We start from the raw sequence: 13,942 nt of genomic DNA, 5'->3' as shown, positions 1-13,942 counted from the left end.
TTTCCTGCCTGACCTGTGGGTTGGACTAGAAGACCTCCCAGGTCCCTTCCAACTCTGCTATTCTGTATTCTGTAAATGACAGAAAGTGAAAAAGGCATCTGATTAATCAATCACACCACAACCATAGAAAAGACAATATTTAGCTTGTGCATTCGTTCAGCTTAATTTGGCTTCCTCTTTCTCTTGTAAGCTTAATTTGGCTTCCTCTTTCTCTTGTAACCACTCCAACATGGTTGACATGGTTCCTTTTCTTGTTTGATTCACAAAAGATAGATAGCTTAAAGAGAGATGGAGATGATGGAATATTTTTACCCTGGAATGTTGTAGTCACAGGAAGGCCATTTTATGGAAGATACAAATGTCTGAGACTGCAAAATGGTGTAGGCAGGCACAAACTTAAGATCTGAGAAGAAGAAGTTGGAAATTTGAGTAGTAAAAACTTGAGAAGGATTTGCTACTTACCTTTAATGAATCATTCCCATTCTTTGCCACTGAAATAAAAGTTCTAGTGAGCTATGAAGGTTATATTGTTTCAAAGTATAGAATTATTTCCATTCTTTATTGGTTCTCACCTGGTTTCACCTATACTAGATGATCACTTCACTGGTAACCTGGAATTTGCTGCCCAACCCACTCTTTCTCTTGGCTCTGTGCACCTGGGAAATGATCTTGGGAGCTCTTGAACCTCTCAGAAACCCAGGCAACTCAGATTAACACTCAGATTAACAGAGTTGGAAGGGACCTTATAGATCATCTAATCCAAGCAGGAAGCCTTACACCACTTCTGACAAATAGCAGTCCAATCTCTTCTTGAAAGTCTCAAGTGATGAAGCTCCCACCACTTCCAAAGGCAATCCATTTCATTGGTTAATTGTTCTCACTGTCAGAAAGTTCCTCCTTGTTTCTAGGTTGAATCTCTCCTTGATCAGTTTTCATCCATTATTCTTGTCTGGCCTTCAGGTGCCTTGGAAAATAGATTGACCTCTTCCTCTCTGTGGCAGCCCCTCAAATATTGGAAGACTGCTATCATGTCACCCCTGGTCCTTCTCTTCACTAGATTAGCCATGCCCAGTTCCTGCAACTGTTCATCGTATGTTTTAGTCTCCAGTCCCCTAATCATCCTGATTGCTTTTCTCTGTACTTTTTCTAGAGTCCCGACATCTTTTTACAGTGTGGTGACCAAAACTGGATACAGTACTCTAAGTGTGGTTTTACTAGGGCTTTATAGAGTGGTATTAGTATCTCACTTGATCTTGATTGTATCCCTCTGTTAATGCAATTTAGGATTGCATTGGCTTTTTTTGGCTGCAGCTGTACACTATTGGCTCACATTTAGCTGGTTGTCCTCTAAGACTCTGATCCATCTCACAGTCACTGCTATTAAGTGTTGTGTGACAGAAGAACCTCATTCCACAGTTTCGTCTGTCTTGCTAGCAATGTATGACTTTGTTGAGGACTCTCGTGAATTCTTAAGTTCCCGGTTTTCCTCCTCACCATACCAACTTTCTCACTTGGCTCCTACCCCATTCTTTAATTTTCAACTGGTTTCTGCATTTTTTTTACCCATTCCTTGACTTCGGGTGGCTTCTGTTCAGACCTCAAGCCAAAGTTTCTTCAGCAAGTGTCATGCTCAGAAGAGCTTTCTACATCAGAGGGCAAAACATTAGCAGCTGTACACTATTGGCTCACATTTAGCTGGTTGTCCTCTAAGACTCTGATCCATCTCACAGTCACTGCTATTAAGTGTTGTGTGACAGAAGAACCTCATTCCACAGTTTCGTCTGTCTTGCTAGCAATGTATGACTTTGTTGAGGACTCTCGTGAATTCTTAAGTTCCCGGTTTTCCTCCTCACCATACCAACTTTCTCACTTGGCTCCTACCCCATTCTTTAATTTTCAACTGGTTTCTGCATTTTTTTTACCCATTCCTTGACTTCGGGTGGCTTCTGTTCAGACCTCAAGCCAAAGTTTCTTCAGCAAGTGTCATGCTCAGAAGAGCTTTCTACATCAGAGGGCAAAACATTATAGGCTTTGTCAGGTGCTCTCAGTCTGTTTTTCCAGGATGATTCTTCCTGACCCACCCACTAGCAGGGCACATGCCTATATCTCAGCGTGAGCTGCCAAGTGGAGCATAATGGAGCATCCGCCTCCAGCAAATCTGTGTCAGCCAGAACACAGTTGGGAAATAGAGGCAATCTGGCACAGGCAGTACAGAAGGAACCGATCTGCTAGATGACAAGTGCCTCCTGTTTCAAATGTGACTATATGACAACTTAATTTGCAGTACAAGAATTAACCCCATTCTCACCACTGTCCTGGATTCATTTAATTAATGACTTATTGGCAACCGTTGGCCACAGGCTGATGCGCTGTGTGTTGAAACTGCTGGTATCTGGGTGCATAAAAGAAGCCCTCTTAAAATTGTGGGAATTTTCTTGCTTATAAACCAGTTTATGGGCAATTTAAAACTGGCCTTTGATGTCAGGAATGTGCCATAACTAATGAGTGCATGTAAAACTATGCTTAAGTAACCGTTCTAGAAACTGTGTGTCAGTCTGCATTTACAAACATTACAATACAGACAATACAAAGAGTTCCCAACATGTACCAAGTAAAAGGCTAAGAGAAACTCCTTCACATTTTATAAGTATGTGAAGATTCATATCATTCTATACCTGTCACTATATTGAGTTTTAACAATTCACTCACTCAGTAATTGTGCAGGTGACATTTCTACAATTCCTTGAAAAATGGTGTGAAATCTATAACACACACACACACACATATATATATATATATATATATATATATATATATATATATATATATATAATAGTATATATAATATTATATATATATATATATATATATATATATATATATATATATATATATATATATATATATATATATCACAGAGAGAGAGAGAGATGGAGGGAGAGAGAGAGGAGACAGAGAGGAGAGAGGGGGAGAGAGAGAGGGGAGAGGGAGAGAGAGGAGAGGGGGAGGAGAGACAGAGACAGAGGAGAGAGAGGGAGTGAGGAGAGAGACAGAGAGAGGGAGTGAGTGAGTGAGGAGAGACACAGAGAGAGAGGAGATAGGGAGGGAGGGAGAAGGAGAGAGAGAGAACAATTTTTCCTGGATTTTTGCTAAATATTTTCTTACTATTATATGGTTCTTGAAATAGTTCTGGATCCCACTGGAAGAGAAAAGATGAATCTCTCTGAACAGCACATCAGTGATTTTGATGGGATTTTGTCATAGTTCTACAGAAATATTCTGTGTTTCCAAAAACTAGCAGTTCTTGGGTTCCTATATCAGGACCACACACATAATTCAAACGAAATCAGGCTACTATTAGGCTTTGTAAGGAATTTGATGATGCATGACATAAGAAAATAGACCGTGTCTGCAAACCACCTATTACTTTTGTATTTTGCTTCTCTTCTGAGAAAGAGAAGGAAGAAAACATTGGAGCTGAGAGGCTGGCAGGTTTACTATCTAATCTCACAGGTTTACTTTTATTAGGAGTCTTCTTGGGCTTTGACAAAAGCCAGTTGCATGCTATGCCTTGAGCCGAGGTGGCGCAGTGGTTAGGGTGCAGTACTGCAGGCCACTTCAGCTGACTGCTAGCTGCAGTTCGGCGGTTCAAATCTCACCGGCTCAAGGTTGACTCAGCCTTCCACCCTTCCGAGGTGGGTGAAATGAGGACCCAGACTGTGGGGGCAATATGCTGACTCTGTAAACCGCTTAGAGAGGGCTGAAAACCCTATGAAGCAGTATATAAGTCTAACTGCTATTGCTATTGAGATGCTTCGTTTGATCCAAACCCACAATTCTTTGGGCAAATGTCTTTGTTCTGTTTTTTTTATTCTAAAAAAAAAAAAAGTAATACAGCTAAAGAAGCCAGGTTGGAAGATCACGAATACAAAACAATTCTTCGCTGAAAGTATCAAGAGGACTATAGACAACCGCTCCTTCTTAAGCACCATGATAATGGAGTCCTTGAAATTTTTCCGTTCAAAGGCCTTAATAAAATAGTGAAATGCTTGCAAGAGTCATGCCTCTCAGGAAGAAAATGGCCTCAGATGTCCCTGATCTACACCGATCTGCTTTTCTCTGTAAGGAAGATAAGTAAGGATGCCTTTGGCTCCCTTACTTATCTATTCTGCTCAACAAATTCTTTGGATCAATCCAGATATGGAATTGTGGATGCATCGCAAATGACCTTCCCACAGTCACTTGGGGAAGAAATGGCCAAACAAGTAGTAATTGCTCTCAGATTTACCCGGCCTTTAAAGCTATCATTCCTTCAAGAAAAGGCATTTCATTGTTGGGCCATTAGATTTTAGACGCTGAAAGGTCAAATAGGTATCTTGGCTAGTTACCGCACATCCATACATCACAAGAGTAGAGCAAATAGGAGCCTTTCTTCAGAAAGACACATTTCTGTACATAAAAACATGAAAGCTAATATATTGGCCGTTCCTTTTTTCTTTTTTTTACAGATCCACCTCTCGTCAATCTGTCAGTAGAACCTCAGCCCGTCCTTGAAGACAACACAGTAAAGTTTCACTGCTCTGCCAAAGCTAATCCCGCAGTTACCCAATACAGGTAAGTTCATACGCTTGTTAGTTTGTTTGGAAATAACCATCCGTTTATCCTTGCTTGCTGGAATGGCAGGGACTGCTTACAATCACAGAAATGCTTGTTTCTATTTCTGTTCCCTTGAATGTGTAAAACAAAACTGATTAATAATTAAAGCCAACTCAATCACTGCAACTGATGTAAACATTAGCTGGGCTAAGAAGTCATAGTTTTCATTGGATGCTACTCTACTTGTTGGCAGCAATAGGACACATAAGGAGTAGGCATGTTGAGTTGTTGGGAAGATAGTATTTCCAAAAAAAATAACATTATTATTTTTTCCTTCTATATCCATTTGTTAGTAGACATTTTGGAGAAAATGATCCACAAGTATATATTCTAGGAGCTGAGATTCACAATTAAACTTAAGCTAACAATGTGTTCAAGAGTCATGGTCAACCCTATATAAATCACAGAACAGAATTACACATTCTACTTCTAATTCAGTCCATATGACCAAAAAGCTATTCTTGGTTATCTGTAATTGGAAAAATGAAATGTTGATTCTATGCATAGATAAACTCAGACCTGGGATACAGATAGCTGGACTTCAGTTCCCAGATTCGTACGATTGTTCATGCTAACTGGGATTCTTTTTTTGAAGGTCTCACAATTGGAGGGCACCGATTAATGGGACAAGAAACATTTAACAGATATACTTGTCAACAATACTTAATTTTCCTAATTCTTCATCTGAATTTCTTGCAGCTTTGGTACTTCCTGGTGGTCTCTCTTTTGAGCATTAACTATATTTGATTGTGTTGAGTTTGTTGAGTTTAGCCAAGGTCAGCTAGAGGCTGCTTCAAGATGGGAAATGTTTTTTTTCAAGCTTAGTGTAGGAGATGACCAGGCTGAGCTCAAGGGAGGGGGTCAAATGCATCATCAGCCATGAACCCCTTCATTCCCACAAGAAATCTAAGTTGAGCCCACCTTGAATCCCTGTGATTCTACCGCCACTTTGCTTGGGCCGTTAGTAGTTCAGATTCTTGTAGAGAACTTAAGCTTGCAATAAACCTTTAAGTCCTTTTGAATTTCTTGGATCATGTGATCTCTCTGGCATTTGACACTTAACAGTTCTTCACTCTTAAGATAAACTTTCACTTGTAAACCCCATTACCCTATTCACTACATCCACCACCAGGACTAAAGCTCCTGGTACCATTTCTGTGAATCATCCATTGAGAGTTGGAGTGCTTAGCTGGCTGGGAATGTCTCTGTTTTCATCCAGACATTCTTTGAGCACTGCTTTATTAAATCATTTATAAGTGCAGACTGCAAAAGAGCAGGTGTGGTGTGTCTGTGTGTTTGTGTGTGTCTGTGTGTTGTTTTAGTCCAATTAACTGCTTGGAGTATGGAAGACATACTCCTCTCTAGCAGAACACGGCACACTTCTGCTGATTTCTCACTTCTGTCCCTAGGCTGAGCAGATAAAGCTAGTGACAGGCCCACCAAATGTTGCACTGGAAATTCTTTGTGTTGATGATGTTGTTACTCAGTAATGAACTCCAGTTGTCTCAGCTTGGTAACAGTCTGTGCATTTTGTTGGAGCTGCTACCGTAACACACGTGGCAGCTTCTTCCTGATCGAACATACTGAGGCTGTTTAGAAAGCATTGACAGTGGACAAGCAAAACCATCTGCTCAGGGATGTAATTTACAGAGCTCACACACCGAATGTGGACTCTGTTTCAGAGAGGATTGCTTTGTTATAGGTTTCCTGCATCGCGTTTGACTTCAAGGCTTCAACTTTGTTAATTTTATTTGATTACAGCTTTAAGTGTTGTTTCTAATACCTACTCGGTGGCTTTTAAACTTTTCTCCCAGGCTATTAGATGTCATTACCTCTGGGAGATCCAGATATATGACTCTTCAGAAGCCTAATGTTGTGGCCTGCCAGTGGCCAGCAGAGCTGGTGCCAGACTCAAACAGTGTAGAGGTTGGGGTGGAACATGTATGAACCTGGAGGACCCTTTTAAATTATGGACAACCCGATCCAGGTTTTATTCCTTGTTATCAGTTGCCTTAGCAATATTGTTGAACCTGGCTAGCAGTTCAAGAAAATGGGAGAAAGAAAATAGAGAAAATAGAGATAGGAAATGCAGCATGGATGGGTTGTTGAATTTCACTAAAATTAGAAAGTAAAGATAGTTGTTGAGTCTTAGCTGCTGTCATGGAATTGCTTAACAAGTAACCTGGGTTAAGGGGAATACTTCAATCAACATCCTTTTTTATTTTGGGGAAAAAAACGACTTGCCAAGAATTTGCCTTATTTCAAGAACATAATCATATTTTTTTTCATATAAGCTAGATGAATGCTATAGGTTGTGGAGAGAGAAGGGATTGAACAATGCTGAATGGATTTCTGCTGTAGCATAACAAGTTCATTAAATTTTGTGGGCATATGGATATGATAGATAAACTAAGCCAACGAAATCTGCCAACTGTTTCAATTAATTTAAATAGGACAGCTCTTGAATGTAGTATGAAAATGACAGAGTACCAACAGAAACTATTCCTTTAACACTGTTATTGGAATGTAATACATTCGAAGATTGCCTAGGTAAAGCTCTTACCAAGAGTCAAGATTTCTGACATCTAAACAAAACAGCATCAAGTCTCCATCCTGTAGGTAGAATAATTGGAAATAAAAAAGGTAGTAGTAAGCAGATGAAAAAAAATGTTTAAATGATTATGGATTGGAACATGTCTCTGCTAATGTGGACAATAAAATAGACTGGGTCTACATTGAGTTATTAATTGTTATGTTTGTTTGTTGTCCATATTCAGGAGCAGCATAACCATGGTTTTAATCCATGGAAACTGGTTTCATCCTATATAAGGATGGCATAGAGAGCAAGGAAAGTTTCCCCAGATCTTGGACACATCAGCTGATGACTCATTCTTGTTAAACTTTCCCCATCCTTTCTTTCAGCATAGCTACACATCCTTGTGTCTTCTCCCTGCCTTGTGCTGTGCAGAAAGGTTTCATGCAGAGTCTGTGCTTGTGTTTACAATGAGGTTGAGGGGCTTAATTGGTGCTTATTCAAGTGCGTCATAGCATTAGCTCCAAAGGTCAGGACATATTAGAGAGACATATTAGTGAGGAATGCAGTTTGGTGTTGTGGCTGTTCCAAAAAAAAACAAAAAACCAGAAATCTTGGTGTAGCACATCCTCCAGCTGCTTGTTGCTAGAGGGACTAACTTTCCCAAAAGTCTGTGGGAGACTTCACAAATGTTATTCTTGAAATGCCCTGGGTCCTTTTTCAACTATCTTGGAAGAGGCTGAGGTCAAGAACTACCAAATTGAATGTGTGAGGAGATGGGTGGTACTGAGTCAGGATGATTGAAAATAGTTGCAGGCAGAGCAGTAAAAAGAAATTGCCCTCTGGCTTGGAGAATCTCTCTGTGCTTGGGTGGGGGGGTCACATCACTCTATTCTAAGAAAGGGGATAAATTGACTGTTTGGTTTTCTTTGATCCCCCAAATCAGTGAAAGCTTTCTGACTTGATTCCATGCAGATTTGCTGCTAGATCATTTTAGAAGCTGTAGTTGAGATCAAGAAGGGAATCGTAGATTTCCTGTAGCATCTCCTGCTATTTGTGGCAATATCATTTAAGTAGCCATGTGGCCATAGAGCCCTGAACTTCAGCCCTAATCTTGAGGCTACTTGTGCTACCATGTCCCCATGTAGAATGACTGACAGCGCTGTTTGCAAGTCCTATAAAATAGTGAAAGGGATTTTCACGTGCAAACCAACTGGTTACAAGAGTTAAAGAAGATCTGGGGGAGAAAGAAAGATTAAAAGAAGAAATAATTAAGATATTTAAAAAACCATTCGTAACCTAGGCAGAGAAAATAGAATTAGAATACAGAGATAAAAATGTATAGACTAAATAAGAATAGTCATAATCGTAGTAAACTTAGCATAGGTAATTCTCAATTTGCAACCATTCGTTTAATGATAGTTCAAAGTTATTGTGCTGCTGAAAAGTGACTTGTGACTCACACTCATTACTATTGTGACATCCCCATCATCATACAATCAAAATTTGGGCATTGGCAATCGGCATGTATTCACAAACCATTGCAGCATCTGGCCTTGTGGTTTGCTATTTTCCAATAAGCAAAGTCCTTCTGTGGCTCACATCCATATCTATGGAGATTCTCAGTCATCCAGGTCATGGTTGTCCCAAAGGCTCTTTTTCAAAAGTCAACCAAACGTTCTTTGTTTTTCCTTGAAGACATTTCTTCAGTCCCTGAAGAACTGAAGAAGCTTCTTGGATGAGAAGCGAAACACCTTCAAGGATAAACAAAGAAAGTCCAGTTGCCTTTTGGAAAAGCACCATTGGGACTCACCTCTCTTTGCTTTCCATACCAGCCCAGGTATTGCAGTCCAAAGAATCTAAAGTGTAGGACTGAGAAAGGCCTATGCAGATTGCCAAGTCATACACTTGAGTTCCTAGCATGAATTTTTGTTACCTGGAAATTTGAGAAAGAGATACAGTATAAATAGAGTATAAAAGAGATGAAAGATAAAGCCCACTTTTTCCCCACTAAGTTTTCTCTCGGTGTCTTCTATCACAGCTAATGTTTCCAAGACACTGTAGAAAAAATATTTGTGGGTTTTATGCTTCCAGCGTGTGCTCTACGAGTTTTGTCTAATTTCAGATAGGTCAAGACACAAAGAACCCAGCAGGATTACAACAAGATATGGATAAGATATATTATCTTCTGACAATGCCTTTAAGAATGCTGCCTGAGTTATTTCGAAGAGGCAGCATCTTTAACAAGAACAACAACAACAACAACACCTGTTTAAAGTCAAGACCTTTTCTTTTGATCTGCAAATCTCACTTCTCTTTCTGTGGCATGTTCAGCCAGATTTGGGCCTGTCTTCTACAGAGGCTCAGTCAGGCTCAGCAAAACATTAATCGGTTGTAGCTGGGTCACCTCCAAATGAAATGCTTCTTGTACAGATGTAGTTGCCTTCCTGAATAAAGAGCTTATTGTGGCAGTGTCTTCTCTGGAATATTTCCTGAAGGTCTAAAGAAGACTTGTCTGTCACAGAAGAAGGAAGCAAATCACAGGATTTCTGTCAGAGCAAATCCTTAAGATCTACCAAACTAGATTCAGTCTTTTGCTGGTCAGCAATCTTCACAAAACTTTCATTCGAAAAAGTGCAACTGGAAATGAGTGTATATTTTGGGAAATTGCGATATAAACACATATACTAGTGGTGCTAGGGTTTTGCTAGGGTTTTGCAGACTCTCAAAAATAAACATTCACAGCCCCATCTTAGATTGGACTCACAGGTGAATACATTGAATTGTGTGGCTCAATCCTTGGCTGGTTTACTAGAAACTTCCACTGACCTCATAGGACTTTGAAAGGAGTAGCTAAGCCAATATTGTACAAAACATTGTTTCTTCTAAGTGTCCCTTAACATCTGTATAGGAAATTATCAGATCAGAATGGAATGGGGGCCTGCAACCTCCCCTACCAACTTTCCCTCTCTTGCAGTAATGGGGGGAGTGGTGATCTATTTCTTTAAATGTCATTCCCCCATATGCTTAATTTTTCATCCCTACCATGTAGGGATACCCAAATACTATACCCAAATACCTGCAGTTTAATTGTGTGGACCCAAATAGATCTGCTTTGTCTTTCTGTGAATCTGGACAGGTAAATTTGTGACCCAGTGTAGTTTTCTAAGCATTTGCAAATGAAATATTTGCTAGATAAGACAGGAATCACACTTTCTTCTCAATTCAGATGAATTTAGTATCTCTTTCACCTGTTTTGGTAGTTGAACTCTCAATGTACTCACTGTAGTTTTGGGCCCTTTGTGAGCTACTTCCTTTGACTTGCATCTCTTGGAATGATCTGTGAAATAGTTATCGTGTGATCCTATGGATATTCCAAGGATTGAACTGTCTTTCTCCAATGGGATTGGCCTGCCAAACTCATTCTGCCAGAAGGGGCCTTCTTGCAGGTCCCATCAGCCATGGAATCTCAGGTGATGAGATCCAGAAGAAAACCCTTCTCTGTCCTGGCTCCAGCCCTTTGGAACCTCTTGCCACTGGAAGTGAAATCTGCCTTCTCTCTTTTAGCCTTCAAAAAAGCCCTTAAAATCTAGCTAACAAGAAGAAAGTGATGGCTAGAGGTGATTGGTACACTAACAGAAAACGTACCCCCATCTCTGTCCTCCAAAGCTTTGCTTTTAGTTTATTTTAATTTTAATCCATTTTATATTGATAACTGTTAGTATATGTTGTTTTATCAGAATTGCCCGAAACCTCAGATGAAAGGCAAATAAACTTGATAAGTAAAATAAACAAAAAGTTGGAGGCTAAAATATACGAAGAATGGTTACGGGAATTGGGTAAGTGTAGTTTAAAGAAAAGAAGGACTAGGGCAGAGGTGGGTTTTTGTCCGGTTCGTCCCAGATCAGGAGAACTGTTAGTGGCTGCAGTAGGAGGCTCTGCCCTCCCGCCCCCCGGACGCTTCTGTGCATGCGCAGAAGTGTCGCACAAGCAAACCGGGAATAAAATAAATTGAAACCCACCACTGGACTAGGGGGTGACATGATAGCAGTGTTCCAATATTTGAGGGGCTCCTACAAAGATGATGAAATTAAACTATTTCCCAAGGCACCAAAAGTTAAGACAAGAAACAAATGCATGGAAACTAATCATGGAGGAACTAGGGAGAAATTAGGTGAGAGCAATCAACCAGTGAAATGGGTTGCCTTCAGAAGTTGTAGGTGCACCATCACTGGAGACTTTCAAAATAAGACTGGACAACCATTTGTTTGAAATGGTATAGGGTCTCCTGCTCGAACTGGGGATTGGAGTAGAAGACCTTGGAGAGCCCTTCCAACTCTATTGTTCTATCTTCTATCTTCTATGTTCTAAGTCTAAGAAAAACTGTTTGTGTGCAAAGAGCCTGATATTTCCATAAGTGTTCCAGGATTTTAAGGAGTTAAGGATAAATTGCACCTTAGCCAAACTTTAAACACTTTAGAAATTAAGTGCAGCTAAGTTTTCCCTGTTAGAAATGAATGAAAACCTCCCTTTGGATGGCTTGCATTTTGCCATGGGTCTATCTAGATGGAACTTTCTAATTCACTCCCAGATGAATCTGTGACATTTTGAGAGGGCATAAATCTCTGCAGCATTTCATTATTGCCATCACTAACCTGATACTGTGCTCTCTCGCATTCCTAGGAGTATATAGGCAATCCTTTAAAAAATATATATATTGCAGGATATCTAGAAAAAACATTTTGTTCCTCACTGGAGATGGGTTCTCAGGGTGCATCTCTGCTTAGAAAATTATTACTTAATTAGAATATTAAATAGCCAGCTATTTTTGCCAGGTGGAGATCTAATTCTCTCATAATTAAACTGCAAAATCACTACAATAAAGTATGAACGATATTCCAAATAACAAATGTTCTTCATTTGAATAGCCAAAGATCATATTTTTGTATTCATGCAAGAAGTGGAAAAGAAGGGAGATTCTGAGGCCTATAGACACTTAGGAAGAATAGGAAAATCATGAGCAGAAAAGATATTTGTATATCATAACCTGATCACCTCCAAATATGCTGAGAATATAACACCTGGAATTCCTAGACACAGAATGGGGATACCTTGAATTTAGGATTCTTATATTGAGCAGGGGCTGGACATGACTTAATGGTCCTTTCCAAACCTGTGATTCTATTACTTTTATTTCTGCTACTGATCATGATTTAAGTTAAGACAAATCTCTCATAGATATATGCATCCAGGCATGAGCTTGGTGGTTTAGTGGTTAGAATGCAGTATTGCAGGCTAATTCTGCCCACTTCGAGGAGTTTGATTCTGTCCAGCTGAAGGTTGACTCAATCTTCCATCCTTCTGAGGTCGGTAAAATGAAGACCTAGAGTGTTGGGGGCAATATGCTGACTCTGTATACTGCTTAGAGAGTGCTGTAAAGCTCTATGAAGTTGTATATCAGTCTAAGTGCTATTGCTATTTATTTACATGTTTTCCCACCCAAGTGGTATACCTTCTTTACAAGTTGCCAAAAAGAAAGAAAAAGGCTATGAGGGAAAATCAAGATCCTGATTTTTTGAAATTCATTTTAAATATTAAATCAGGAAAGCGGGAGGAACAAGGGAAGACAAAATTGGGACCGTCCAACTGGTAATAAGGAGGTTGCATAAAAATCAGGAAAGCGCCACTTAACAAATGAAAAAGTATCTAGAGAGGTTCTCCAACATAATCCAGCTAATCCGTGTGTGGTGCTGAGAGAACAGGAGCTTAGTTTGCTAGCTAGCCGGGGAGTGCAGTAACCCGCAAAGCCTTCTGGCCATTAGTGGCTAGTTAATCTCCATGGTGGGAGATCATCTGAGAAGAGCCGGCATCTGTATGCTGTTGATTCACGTCAGCCAAGGACAAATTCATTTTCTGCTACTAGCTTAGCATTTTCTTCCACTCCTTGGATTACAAACTACTTATTAGAGCAGGCAGGCCCAAGGAGCTGAAACAGCTGCTGCTGTTAGATAAGAAGGCAATTTTGGCTGTCTGCAGCATCCTTGCCTGCTTCTGCACTGTTAGGTAGAGAAGGAGAAGAGTGTTTGGGGTAGAGGAGTCCTAAGGATGATAACAGGGAATGCTGGAGGGAAGATGTTGTCACTTCCTGGGCTTAATCAAGGCAGGGAGCTTGCATAAACGTGCACATCTCCCAGATTTAGCCTGTATCTACCATCATTTCTAAAAGATGAAAATCCATGCATTTGTTTTTCAGCCTGTAAGATAGTAGCAAACCAGCTGAACGTACAATTTTCAGGAAACTAGCATTTGGATTTGTAGCTAAATCCAAGGGTAATTTATAAACAACCAAAAATTCACATTTTTGCATTTGGTTTAAGATACCCTCAAGTCTGAATTTCAGCTAAGTACGATTGGGAGGGAGGCAGATGTTTCCGTAGAATATAATTTGCTATCTCTCAGGTTGTTTCCATTTACATAGAGTATTTCCTAGGTTCAAGATCAATGGTTCAGGATCTGTTTGGGGCAAATATGTAGCTTACTCTAAATGTTTAAATATCTAAATAGGAGCCATGGTGGCACAGTGCTTAGAATGCAATATTGCAGAATAACTCTGCACACAGCCTGGAGTTTGATTCTAAGGGGCTCAAGGATGACTTGGCTTTCCATCCTTTCAAGGTCAGTAAAATGAGGACTCAGATTATTGGAGGCAATAGGCTGATATCTGTAAACTCCCCAGTGAGTGCTGCAAGGCAT

At 40.0% G+C, this 13,942-nt stretch overlaps 1 protein-coding gene across 1 annotated transcript in view; it reads left to right on the top strand.

The window, feature by feature from the left end:
* KIRREL3 (kirre like nephrin family adhesion molecule 3) overlaps window positions 1–13,942 on the top strand; it is a 428,294-nt gene that overhangs the window by 261,944 nt on the left and 152,408 nt on the right. Inside the window, exon 6 of the mRNA XM_032228762.1 lies at window positions 4,509–4,614. Within this exon, the coding sequence (XP_032084653.1) occupies window positions 4,509–4,614 (106 nt within the window). The remainder of the gene's footprint in view (window positions 1–4,508; window positions 4,615–13,942) is intronic.

The sequence above is a fragment of the Thamnophis elegans genome, chromosome 13, assembly GCF_009769535.1.
Source record: "Thamnophis elegans isolate rThaEle1 chromosome 13, rThaEle1.pri, whole genome shotgun sequence".
Classification (NCBI taxonomy): Eukaryota; Metazoa; Chordata; class Lepidosauria; order Squamata; family Colubridae; genus Thamnophis; species Thamnophis elegans.
This window is presented reverse-complemented; position numbering and strand designations above follow the sequence as displayed.